The 13,931-nt window shown below is 38.9% G+C and overlaps 1 protein-coding gene across 3 annotated transcripts in view; it reads right to left on the reverse strand.

Moving 5' to 3' along the window:
- The window catches only part of GK (glycerol kinase), a 70,068-nt gene that overhangs the window by 35,923 nt on the left and 20,214 nt on the right, over positions 1-13,931 (reverse strand). For all 3 annotated transcript variants that reach the window (XM_060086573.1, XM_060086574.1, XM_060086572.1), the window contains exons 5-6: positions 4,127-4,203; positions 1,906-2,043 (exon numbers count right to left, since the gene is read on the reverse strand). In XM_060086573.1, coding sequence (XP_059942556.1) covers positions 1,906-2,043; positions 4,127-4,203 — 215 coding nt within the window. The remainder of the gene's footprint in view (positions 1-1,905; positions 2,044-4,126; positions 4,204-13,931) is intronic.

Genomic DNA, 13,931 nt, shown 5'->3' on the forward strand with positions numbered 1-13,931 from the left:
TATAATGTAATTGAACCACACTGAGCCACATATGTACTTGAATATTTTCTAGTAGCTACATTTAAAAAATATAAAGAAGCAGGTGAAATTAATAATACTATATACTTTATTTAATCCAATGTATCCGAAATATCCTTTCAATATAAAAAATTAGTACTGAGACATTTTACCTTCTATTTTTTGTACTAACTCTTTGAAATACAGTGTATATTTTACACTCATGCACATCTCAATTCAGATCCGCCACATTTCAAGTGCTCAATAGCCATATGTGGCGAAGTGGCTACCATACTGGACAGCAGTTCTAGCTAATTGATGGTTAAAGAAAAAATTCCGTTCTTGTTTTCATCCTCTTATCTTTGGAAGATGCAGTCTTATTAAATTTGGCAAAGTAAAATACATTGAAATGCCTGCCTCTTAGGATCTTACTGAACCCTGTGTTGCTGTTGTTGTTCTTGTTGCGTGTGCGTGTGTGTGTGTGCGCGTGTGCGTGCCATGTCCATGTTTTGGAATAACAATTCTCATTGGGCTGTGCCTGCAGTGACCCAAGCACATATCCTGAAAGCAGAGTTTTAAACTCTCTAATGTTAATACCCTTGTACCTGAACTGCTTCTGCTTCCTTTTATGTAGAAGCAATGAGAAGTAAGAAAGGAACAAAAGTGGAGAAACGGCAGCTCACAGTTCCACATCTTGTCTTAGTCTGGCTCCAGGCAATTGTGAGAATTACTGTCAGAATTATTTCAACCGTGACCGACACGTATGAAAACTGCTGGCCATGAGCACAATGCACAGCATGCCCTGGCCAAGCACAGGGAGGGCTGGAGAAGGCGTTACTTCCTGATAGAGGGTTTGAAAGATCTGCTCTGTGGATCTGGCAAGTGAGAATAGGGGCAGTGTTCCCTTGAAGCTCCCCTGAATGTTGGAAAAGATAATCACATACTTAGAGAAGTGTTTACAAATGAAATTATATGTCTGGCATTTGCTTTAAATTATCCATGGGGAGAAAGAGTGAGTAGAGTTGAAACAAGTTTGGCCACAGCTGATTATTGTAGCTGACTCATTGTTCTAGAGGTTCATGACACTATTCCCTCCGCTTTCTGGGTGTATTTGAAAATGCCCTTAATAAAAATAACAGAGAAAGATAGAGAGAGGCAGAGAGACAGAGAGAGAGGAGAGAGAACGAAGAGAACGAACATGTACTTTTAAGATATAGAGATATCTGGGAAATGTTTGTTTCTACTCATCCATGTTCAGCTTAGGCAAAAAGGTTATATATCAGAAATTTCCACTATGATTTTTCATATTGTGACTTAAGTAAAAGTCAGCTGTGTGATGTTGAAAGCAAATGTTCAAACGTAGCCTAGGTGTTTTATCATGTTAAATAGTAGAAAATAGAATAAATAAATAAATTTCTTCTAAGAAATGGCTAGTGGAAAAGAAGTACAGTTGACCCTTGAGCAACACAGATTTGAATTGTGCAGGTGCACTTATACGTGGATTTTACAAATAAATAATACAGTACTACATGATCCGCAGATACAGACAGCTAACTATCCACGGCAGGTCCTAGAACCAAGCCCAATGCACATAGCAAGGGACTGTAGGATAGGCAGCAGATAAAGGCTACTTAAATTTACTAATTGCTAATTACCTAAATTAGTTATTCTAAAGGTAATAGACATGAGATGTGGTTTTGGTAATCATCCTCCATTTTTGCTGAAATAAGACAAGAAAAAATCAAGAAGAAGCAGGCAAAAATGCCTCTCAAATGGAGTCTGAACTGTTCTGCTGTTTCTTGAATGGCTTTTCTTAATGATGCTGCCAACTAAAACGTTTGAAACTCTTTGTAGAAAAAAGATAGGCAGTTTTAAAATTTTCTCTACACACACGATATTTAAACATACCCAAATAAGCCATGAATCAACGGTCCCAAAAAGAGCTCTATCTTCTTCAACTGCCTTTTGAACTTTTCTCACATTGTCAAGGAGCCAACGAAGTTTCACTGCACTGAAATAAGTGCTAAGTGGAAGGCCTGTCTTGGACTAAAAACAGTTATGAAATTCAGCCAGGAAATTAAATTCATAACAGCTTAAAATAAAACACCAAATCAAAAAACTCAATAAATCACAAAATATTCAGTGGCCCTAAAGGCAATGCTACAGTATTATGGATAAAAATACTTTTCCTATCTCATGGCACAGGAAAGCATGTTCATGAACAAAGATCAGAGTGGTATGTTTGCAGTTCAAAGAGCATCCACGTAGCAAGGCAAAGAGAAAATTAAATGACACATGCCCTGAAATCTAGATAGTTAAGACATAGATGTTAACTTTTGTGATGAGTTAGGATTACATTTAGAAGCTAGCCCAAAACTCTGCTTTTTATTTTATATTCCATGAAAGTGATATTTAAACTATTGAAAATCAGAGAGAATATCAATTCATAAACTAATGACCACAACCAGAAGATTGTTTTAAAACATATAAGCCTTAACAATATATTTATGTGTGTAAAAAATCTAATACATTTTCAACACACATATTCAAATAACATAAAATTGGTGGAGAATAAAGTAGAGCTCAAAGACACGCCAGATTAAAGCAACACAAAGCTGTTCTATTTAAGAAAGTAGTTGCCAGTCGAAATATAATGTTGGATACATGAAACTTATATGATGTTACAAACCAATGTTACCTCAATAAACTAAAAAAAATAGTATATATATATAAAAGAAAGTAGTTGCCTAAATTCAGCAAATAGATTGAACAAAGGGAGGGTAAATTGGATAAAGGTTAAAGGGTAAAAATGAAACATGGGCTTATCAATCTTCCTTGAGAATGGATCAGGTCCAGTTCATTTTTGTTAGTATATTAAACACTGTATTTATAAGGGCTGGTGAAAGTGGTTAAGAAAATACATACATCAAAATAATGCAACTATCTTCCCCTTCTTGATCCCTATTCTCATTTATCACCCAACTACAGAAAGTGATCCCTTTTCCTTCTCATCTCCCATGGATATGTTTAGTAAAAAAAAATGCTCAAACCAAAGTTAACACTTTAATGCAACCTTGTAAGTTAAGAATCTTAACTCACATTTTTCTAGCTTTCCTAGAAAAAAAAAGATCAATGCTCAAAAATAATAAAAGGAAATAACATATGGGAATATGCTTCTTTGATTTGAAGGACCAAGGGTCATCCCACAAACCAAATAGTGAGGTAGCATATAAATATCTCATTTTCATGATTTAAGTAGAAGGTGTAAAAGTTGCCTAAAATGGCTTTGGAGAGAAAAACATGCACCTCTTGAAGCGAAGTGCAGCTGGAGGTAGGCGTGAAGGCTGGGCAGGTTGACCAAGAGAACAGAATAGGAAATGCGTGAGGGTATACTCAGGACAAGACTGAGGTTATTTGGGTGGGTAACGGTAGGGGATGGTTTGTTAGACTGCTGCAATTAATGGGATTTGAGCACTAGCTTCAGAACCAAGAACCACAAGAAACTGCTATTTAAGAGTCCCACTGACAAATATAAAGGGAATAAACCAAAAAAAAAAAAATTGGAATTTCCTTTTGGACAGTAGGAGAAATTGGCCTTGACCTTGCTAAGAAAAGTACCTCGCCTGTTTCAAAAATTTTCTCTCCCTTCATTTATCTGAAGAGAGACCTATATAAGGACTGAAAATTAGGCATTTTTTATTGGCTTCTTCATATGAAGAAAGTGGAAGAGGAGTTCAAGTAAAGGCTGGAGTGTCTTCTAGTTTCTTTCCCTGAATCCAGATGCCTAAAAACTCAAAAGCACGCAGAGCTTTCTCTGATGGACAGTAAAAAAAAAAAAAAAGAGAGAAGGATTTGGAAAGCACAGTGTAATTATAGGAAGCACTCCGTGAGGAGTGTGGTTTAAGCCACTGGGACACCTTATTATCGCCTCCAGCCTAGTTACCTTGGAATATTATTCCTCCAATCTACCACAGGGCAAGGAACATAGAAAGGTAATTATCTGTGGAGAAATATTCTATCAATTGTATCAAATAACTATTGTGCAGTAAGATGTAAGGCCTGGTGAAATCTCCAAACTTCTTTTGTTAAACAAGCATTTTTATAGTATACTTTTGAAGAGATCTCTTACCTTGACAAAGTTATTATTTCCTGGAATTCTTTTACTAAGACTCTCAACGGTAGACTGGGTTCTTAGGTCAAGCCACACTATAGACCAAAATACAATAATATGTATGAAAAACTTCATTTAAAAAAATCAGATCTTAATGAAATCACTGTCAAGGATAGGAGACTGATTAGTTTCCATAAGCAATTAAAATGCTACGGCTTTCAAAAGACAGAAATTAGAAAATTAGAAATGAATGGGCATATTGTTAGAAGAGAGAATAAATTTATGAGGGAGAATTTGAAGATTTGATGCAAAGTTATAGGCCAAGTTAGGAGAACAATACATACCTTAGGGTGCTGATTTTGTATCCTTTTTTATAGAAAAAAATGAAAAAATTGCTTTGGATATGGATTTTCTATGCATACATGAGTGCGGAGAAAATCTAAATGCTAGGCAGGCTAGTTTCCAGGTCAAAATGCACAGCCCAGGATCACCGTACCATGTATAAAGCATGTACCTTAGAAAAACTTGGTAGCAGTTTATGACAAAGTAGAGAACCTGATACTATTATAGAGGGGAAAAAAATAAGATTCAGTCGCTTATGTACAAAATGCTTATTTACATTAAACTCTTTCAAAGTAGGCTAGAATCCAGAATCGCTCCAAGAATTATTTAAAGGTCACCATTCTTTCTCCATGCTAGATTGTAAAAAACTCTCCATTTTAAAAGATCGATGTTGTTTTCACTAAATAACTATCACCCACTTTCTGATCCCCCTAGTAGAAAGTTCTGTTCTGCTTTACAGCAGCAGGCTTGAGAAAGAGAATGCATTAAATAGTATACAGAGCAATTGCAAAAGGTAAACAATAGGATCAGCTGAGCTTTATTTGTCAGATTTCAGGTTTGTACTTAACTTTTATAACTTTTAATCTGTGAGTGGTCACTCGATATTTTTAGGCACTGACTGTGCTCAGACGCCTCCTAAAAACACAGTTTATTTAAAGGGCACCAGGAAGATTATGCATGCTTGCCCACTACACGTGTGAGTGCTGGCAGTTACTGTCTAGTTTGGCTGATCCTTAACTGTACTATTCCTTTCTCTTCATTTAAAAACCAGTTATTTCCTGTCCTGAATTTTATCCAATTCTTTTAAATTCCTTAAAGCATCATTTCCCTTGAGGGCTTGCCTGTGCTTGATTTTGACAGGGGCTACTTTGCATAAGAATTAAATCAGGGGCTTCAGGACACTATACTGCTTCCCAAAGGTGGGGAAAACTTTAAGAAAACAAGGCTCATCATAACCAAGGAAACAGGACACAAAGAGGAAGACCATGGAAATACATAGCCTAGCAATGACACCTGCATTTGCTGCCCAGCACCCATTCCTCTTGCTGCTGGGAGCTGTATCTTTAATTCTCTTTAGGAAGTCAACTCTCCCTTATCCTCGGCCTGAGATTCAACCCTACCCCCAGGTCCAGTATCGTGTCCCCAGTGAGCGCGGTTCAGGAGGGGAGCAAATCAGGCTCTGATGTGCTCTGATGTGGTCAAATCAGCCCAACTGAGATTTGGGCTCAGTCTGCAAGCGTCCCTGTTCTCAGCTCAGCTTGGGAGTGTGTAGCTGGGCCTGCTGCCCTCTTGAATAGAGAGCTGAATCGGCCACATCTGGAGCCAACCCAGAAGACACAGACTTGCGGGGGATCCAGGCGATACTGTCTGACTTGAGAATCAAACAGCACCCGAACTAAGCTACTTGTAGAATTCCTTTTCTTCCCCTTATAACTTCACTTACTTGGGGTTCAGTTTTCTATTACTTGCCCTGTGACTGATACAGCCATTAGCAGCAGCATTGTGGAGTTGGCAAGGTCTCCCATGTCCAGGGAACAAGGGAAATCTGCTTTGCACACAGTGGCAGTGTTGTGTGACTGTGACAGAGGTGGACCTCCCTCATAGGCAAGCGACCTTAGCAGGTGTTGAAGGCTTAACCAGAGGAGTTGGGAAAAGTAGAGGAGGCCGACAGAAAAGTTTTAAACCTATGACAGGTAGAATTAACAGCTCATCTCAATCCTCAGGTGTCTGAAACTACAGTGGGCTACGGGTTTAAAAATCCGTGTATTAATAGTTTCCATTACCTACTTTACAAAAATGAAATAAGATGCATTAGGATGGAAAATGTCAGCATTCACTGAACTCTGTAGGATAAATATTGACCTGTGAAACTTTGTTTTAGTTATGCTGGCTTGTTGAATCGTGAGGTAAAATCAATTTCTTACCAAGGGACATGAAAACCACTGCTCTAGGCTTTTTGTTTACTGACTCAAAACCTTCCAGATCAGCATTTTTTGATATTTAAATGGACATAAAAATCACTAGGGAGCTTAAAGATAAACCCCACTCCCAGAAATTCTTGGATAGTAGGTCTGGGGAGGGGCCCCAGAAATATACCTTTTAAATAGATGCCCCTCCCGTTTAAGAAACACTGCAGTGGTTTAAGACTCAACATCAGTGGTTCTGATCCAGAAAGCACACCAGAACCAACTAGAAAACTTTGAAATCACATATCCCGGTCCCTACATTGTAGGATTCTGGTTGCAAGTCCAGGCAAGGAAGGCCTGAGTCTTTCTACCTGTGTTATTCAGTGTTATACTAAAGCTTGAGAACCTCTTTTTTGAGGGCATGTTCTTTAGGATACTGAATTTGTTCCAGTCATTAATTTAAAGACAAAACTAAAGACAAACTGATGATCAAGTGGCTCTCTGAGTCCCAGGGGCTCTGTGGTTCTACTGTTCCTTGACAAGGACTACTTAAGAAATTGGGCACTATACTCCTCACTTGAAAGCTTCCAAGTAGCCACAGTGGTATCTGCAGAATGAACCCCACACCAAAAGGAGTCAAAACACCGGAGGTGAAATCTACATCTTCTGGCTTTGCCACCAACAACCTATGTGACCCAAGCAAGTCATGTTACCCTTCATGGCCTTGGGTTTCCGGAATATAAAATAAGGCAGTTTGGACTAGATGGTCTCAAAAGTCCCTCTCCTTCCATTATTCCATGATCACAGAAGGCTGGCATAATTTTTACTTTGTTTTTATAACCCAAGAGTTTAAAGCAATTAGAATACATGGAATGAATTAGTAAAACTGCCAAAGAGAAAAATGTCAGTGGTCGGTATACTACTAAGCAATTCACAAATGCTCAAAATTAACTGAATTAAGAACAAAAAAATTAGACAACTCATTAAAGAAGCTAAGATGGCAGAATTACATTTGCAGAATAAGAGACCAAAAGCCAAAGAGAAGACCCCAAGCTGGAGGACTAAGCCCCTCTTGGAGATAATTTCTGAGAACAATCAAAAGAAGTGCCAGATCCAGATCCAGCAGCAGCAGTCAATTTCCCCCAGTGTGTCTGAGTTGGAAGGCCGGGAAGTGAGCAAGTGCCAGAGCACCAATACCTGAGGAAGCGCCAGCAGCTGGAACTGAAGAGCCAGAGGGAACAACGGCAACTGGATCTGAAGGGCCAGGAGAAACTGGAGCAGCTGGAGCATTAGGAGAAATAATGGCAATTCATGCTAGAGATGGCCAGGTTCAAGGTTTGCGTTTTCTTGCTGACCATTTAGGAAATGGTAGATCACATGGGCAAGTTCATCAGGATGAACATTTTCCTACACATTTAAGCGTAGAAAAAGAGAAGGAAGAGACATGGAGTAGAAGGGGAACAGAGGCATTCCAGTCAGAGTCTCTGGTTCAATAGCATTTCCGTTTGGACAAAGACCAGGTAAATATCTGCTTCTTGTTCAGGATGACTCTCCCCAACCTTGTCACAAATCTGCATCCTAGTTAGGAAAGTGGCTCAGTTGACTTTCACCCAACCACTGAATTGGAAGGCTATGTGATGCAGTGAGAGAGTGCATCCCTAAGGGACTTCTGAAAGGAATGCTAAGGAGCATTAGCATTGTAGCACTGCTACAATCTCTGTCTGCTGGGGCCACCTGCAGAAAGACATAAATGGGTGGCTTTGGGAAGGCACAGCTCCAGGAAAGCACTTCCCTGGTAGGGTGGCAGGAGATGAAGTTCATCTCCACAAAAAGCAACAGCATATCTAAAGGGAACAGGGAATTGCTAAGTTCCAAAGTGATTCGGAAAAATATCAGAAAAAGGAAAATAGAGTCCAGAATACCATACAGCCTGTTTCTAGAACGCATGTCCCTTACTTAGACCAAATAAATTGGATTTAAATGGTTCAGACCACCAAGCGAATAGGTTAAAAAAACCCAACTTGTGTGATCTGAAATTTTTATTTGTATTAAATAAAGTCACATCCAATATATGTCTGGTGGATTTAGTTTGTTCTGAAAACAAAGTTTTAAGAGTGAAGAAAAAGGCAGTTGCCTCAAAGCCCACGGACCAAGGTTAGTGATGTAGTGACAGCATAGAGGAAGAAATCATTTTTAGAATATTTAGAAATTTGCATCAGTTTTGGTTAGTCATAACAATAGAAGGGAAATATACCTAAGGGAAAAAAAATAAGCAAACACACTAAAGATAAACTAAATTATTTTCAGTTGACTAGAAGCAAAGGCAAATAATACACCTCCTCTGGATGGTTTGCTATGAGGCGCTACTGGCCTGACAGAAAGGGAGATGAAGGTAAGGCTCCAGGGTTTGGAACACACCCTAAGCAAGGACTGCTAACAGTTATACAAAGTGTTATTGGGTCGTTTTGCCCACAGTAGACATTACATCTAGTAAACCAGATTTAATTGCTATGTGTTACCACTAGCCAAAAGTTAAGCTATTTATTAAGCTGGGTAAGAGGTCATTTGCAAAGGGAAAGAGGCTGTCCCTCACCTGATGACATTTCCAGAAATCAGGTGGGGCTGAAAGAAAGGTGGAGAGTTGGGGAGGGGGGTGAATTAAAACATGCATGTCAAACTTTGGGGGCTGAAACCTACTTCAGCTCTTAGGTGTATAAATGCCAAAATGCCAATGGCTGACATGAGTGTGTGTGGCCCCAGGTAAGCTCTGCATTTTCCCTAAGAACACCTGTTGTATATAGATCAGCCATTTCATCTGGCATCCCTGGACTGAAAAGGCTATCATCTAATTCAGAACAGTGGCCATGTTCTGAACACTTACTGAAGGCTTACAGTCTGCTAGGCACTGTTTTTTGTTTTGTTTTTTTTGCGGTACACGGGCCTCTCACTGTTGTGGCCTCTCCCGTTGCGGAGCACAGGCTCAGCGGCCATGGCTCACGGGCCCAGCCGCTCCGCGGCATGTGGGATCTTCCCGGACCGGGGCACGAACCTGTGTCCCCTGCATCGGCAGGCGGACTCTCAACCACTGCGCCACCAGGGAAGCCTCTAGGCACTGTTTTAAGTGTCCTACACGTATTAACTCATTAATCTTCACCTCAAGCTTATGAGATCCATACTTTTACTTTCTCCAGCTTAACTGTTGAGGCAACAGGCACAGAATGGTAGTAAATGGAAAAGGCAGAGTCTGAATCCAGAATGAAATCTCTACGATATAGGTACAGTCAGGATGAAGTCATAGTCTTAAACAGAACATGAAAAAATACCTCACAGTTGAACTCTAATTTAGTTTCTTTTTATATAAACTGGCCAGAGTTGAGGAATTCAATCACTGCAAAATATGGCAGTATTTCTTTATCCAGGATTGAAGGAGATGTAAGGCATTCAAAGAACCATGTAATAAGAGACTTGAAAAAATGAAAAATAAGTGGATCGTGATAGGGCTGAATATTCTAGATTTTACAAAAGTAAAAAATCTGCTCCCTTCCATAGCAAAACAATAAAAAATAAAACCACACCTTTGTTAAGGCCAAGCATGCTTAGGAGTTTTAGGTGGTTTGCCATCTATGGTTTTCTTTCATGCTGATACTCTGAAACAGAACCCAGTTCCAGAAAAGATAGAAGAATTGAGCTCAATGTTCCTTCAGATCTCAACAGATGACTAACCAGGTTGAATCATTGGCCCAGGGTTAACTAGCATGTAAAAATAAAAAAAGGCAAAGAGGATAACCAATGTTTAAAACTGCCATACTCTGCATAAAGAGTTATGTGTCATAGGGAACTTTAAATCCAATATCTTAAAAAAATGTTTGCAATCCCATCTAAATAAGGAATAATGACTCAGAGACACATGATTTTCTTGGTGGTTTTCTTTTTTTTTTTTTTTTTTTTTGCGGTACGCAGGCCTCTCACTGTTGTGGCCTCTCCCGTTGCAGAGCAGAGGCTCCAGACGCGCAGGTTCAGCGGCCATGGCTCATGGGCCCAGCCGCTCTGCGGCACATGGGATCTTCCCGGACCAGCGCACGAACCCGCGTCCCCTGCATCGGCAGGCGGACTCTCAACCACTGCGCCACCAGGGAAGCCCTGGTGGTTTTCTTTAGTGTACTAAAGTTCTCTTTAGTATAGTAAAGTATACTGTACTAAAGCATAATAAGTATACTATAGTCACTCAAAATTAGTGACTCTTGCCTTCCTGGATATTAGTCCCTACTACGAATAATATTTTTATATTAAATCATGAATTATGCTCTACAGAAAGCTACCGAGATGAGGGTCATATTGCACTAGGCTTGCCGTGTACACCAATCAACTTCAATAGTGAGTGACAGAACCTGGACAAGAAGAGGGGAAAGAGATGGGACATCCTAGTTACGCCAGAACGTTTCACCGGTAACATTAGTGAAATGTGAATATGAACACACTAAATATCAATTGATTCAAGCCTTCCCCCACTCAACATCTGAACCACCTGTGTAGTTTTGTGCTTCTTTATCAATTTAGTCTATGGTGCATTTGTAAACCCAAACCTTCTTTTCAATACTACTTAGAAGACAGCAAGGCCTGTAGACCACTAAAAAAGGGTTGGTTTTGGAAGGAAAAGGCTTAGAAAAAGGTGGGGGTGCAGGGAATTCTTTGGAAAATAGTGATGAAGATAATGCTAAGAGGGAGAGAAAAAAGTGCCAGAGGGAGGAGGAAAACTAAAGGTAGGGGAGAGAAGTCAAAGGCCTGCTTCATTCAGATCCAGGGCCACAAAGCTGCTGCAATCCACCTGTGAGGCCATCATGGTAAATGGCTGCATCATGGCACAGTGACTGGGAAGCAGGGATGCATTTTACCTATATCTCAGATACCACACCAGTGTTCACCTCGCCTATCACAGAACTAACACATGAATTCGAAAACAATATGAAACTTCTAAAACAGGCCACCTCTACTCTCATAAGCATACCATTATAAAAGATGCCAGTAAACAAATACACCTTTATTGTGAGGAAGAACAAATAGCCTTTCTCAGTCTTCAACTTCTTCACCTAGCCTATTTCATGTCCACTAATTGGCCCCTGAAATTCTCCTCTGTGTTACTGTACTGGGGGTGAGTGAGTGGATTGCTTATTGAGGACTCCGAGCCATAAAAATGGCGACACAAAAGGCAATTAAAAAAATGTAGACTGCCCCTCTCATTTGCTTGTCTATAACAAATACTGCTCATCAGTTATATAATTTTCTAAGTAAAGAGAGAGAAGAATGAAGAGGAGCAGGATAGGCCTTCAGTGACAGAGATTTACAAGAGAGAGGGACAAGGAAGGAAGAAAACATATGGGGGGGGTAAAAGCAGAAAACCCACAGGCTCTGATATAAAAAAGACAAAGAAGCTCAAAGACAAAGATATGTAAAAATTTGATTCTGTTTCCATCAATCCCACCTTGTGTTGTTTTAAGATAAAGCTGCTAAAGATTTAATATCGTGTTGATATTCTCAACTGAAAACTTGCACGGAGATATGACACCTTAGTGTTTTCCTAGATGGAATAAAACTGGAGGCAGAAATCTACCCTTGTCATTACTTAGTGGCTTCTCTTCCCAGCTAATTACTCTTCTGTCATCCTTTTCTATGCCCCTTCCTCATCTATCCTCCAAATTCCTATCCGTAGCCTCTGTGTCACAAAGGCAAGCATGGTGATTGCCTGGTTTGTCACTATATGCCTAGGGGTCATCACAGAACCTGTCTACAGAAAGGTACCTAAACTTCTGTTGAATCAATTGATTTTACCTTCATTCCTATGGTGAATTCTTCTGTAATAAACTGAGACTATCTAAGTTAGCAACTTTTAAGTCTACATTTTGAACAACCTCTTTACAACAGAGCTACAAATTCTAACTGTCCAGAAATGAGCTTTGATTGCAAGTCCAATATTAACCTTGTACAAGAAAGAAAGCCATTTTTCTCCCACGTTGGTACTCTTTAAATATTACTTAATTTCCTTCTGTTCTCTCAGGCTAAAAATCTTGCAGCCCTGTTTTATTTTTGCCTCATCTTTATGCCCTATTCAATTTCCAAACATACCAGCTGCATCTTTCCTCTGAAACGTCTGGCAAAGTTGTCTCTCCATTCTTACCGCTCTAATCCCATTAGCTCATTAGCAGTCTCAATTAACTCCTTTGCTAGATTTTACTGAAGAGAGCAATCTTGTCCTTTTTAATATAATTACTTACATGTCTGGATATAAATGCTTTCTATTTGTCCTTCCTTTCTGTTTCTACTCCTTTTTCTTTCCTTTCTTGCCTTCTTTTTTACAGTCATTCCATTTTCCCCCTTTATAAGCTTGTGACTTATACATTATTCACTCTTTTACTGCTTACCCTAGAGATTACAACATGCATCCTTGACAATACTGGGACCACAAGACACTTTAACCTCATCTACCCCATATTCCTTTCATGTACTACTGTTGCCATGTAGTATTTGAAATTTTAATATATTTTGAATATCACAATACATTATTTCTTTATACAGTCAAAATTCATTTAGATTGACCTACATATTTACCCTTTCTAGGCCTCTGCACTCCTTCCTGCATTGCCAAATTTCCACCTGAGAACATTTTTTTCCTTCTACCAGAAAAACATTATTTAGTTTTTTTTTTAGTAGGGGTTTGCTTGTAATGATTCCTATAAGTCTCTGTTTGTCTTTGCCTTTATATTTCACCTTCATTTCTTAAGGATATTTTCACTAAATATAGAATTCTAGGTTCACGTTATTGTCTTTTAGCACTTTAAAGATTTCATTCCATTGTACTCTGTTTCTTTGAGAAATCAGCTGAAAGTTTTAGTGTTGGTCTCTTGAAGGTCATATCCTCTGGCTACTTTAAAATCCTTTTTATCTTCAGGTCTCAGCATATGTTTGTGTACGGCTTTATGTGTATTTATCTTGCCTGGGGAATCATAGTGCTTCTTGAATTTGTGGCGTGATATCTTTCAACAGTTTGGAAAAACTTTTATCACCTATCTCTCTTTCCTTTTCTTTTGGGTCTCCAATTACAAATATGTTGGACCTTCTTACCTTACCCCATATTTCTCTTAGATTCTTTTCTGTATTTTCTAAACCTTTGTCTCTCTGTGCTTCAGTCTAGATATTTACTTCTGATCTCCCTTCCAGTTCACTAACTCAGCTGTGTCTAATACGATGTAAAACTCATCAACTGAGTTTAACACAGTTCTAGAATTTCGATCTTTAAATTTCCATTTCTTTGCTAAGATTATCACTCAATGATTTCCTTGAACATGTAGATGATGGCTATTTTAAAGTCTGATAACTCTAATATCAGGATTTCTTATTGGTCTGCTTCTAATGTCAGTTGTTTCTTTTCGTTTTCAGTCATTCTGTTTTGAATGCCTGATATTTTTTAAATAGAAAACTAAAAATTGTAGAAGAAAAAGGAATGAGTAAATAAGCACATCTCAAAAAGTTTTTCTGGTAAAATATTTACTGAAATCCTTCACTTATGCAAAACTTCAACT

The sequence above is a fragment of the Mesoplodon densirostris genome, chromosome X, assembly GCF_025265405.1.
Source record: "Mesoplodon densirostris isolate mMesDen1 chromosome X, mMesDen1 primary haplotype, whole genome shotgun sequence".
In the NCBI taxonomy this organism is placed as follows: Eukaryota; Metazoa; Chordata; class Mammalia; order Artiodactyla; family Ziphiidae; genus Mesoplodon; species Mesoplodon densirostris.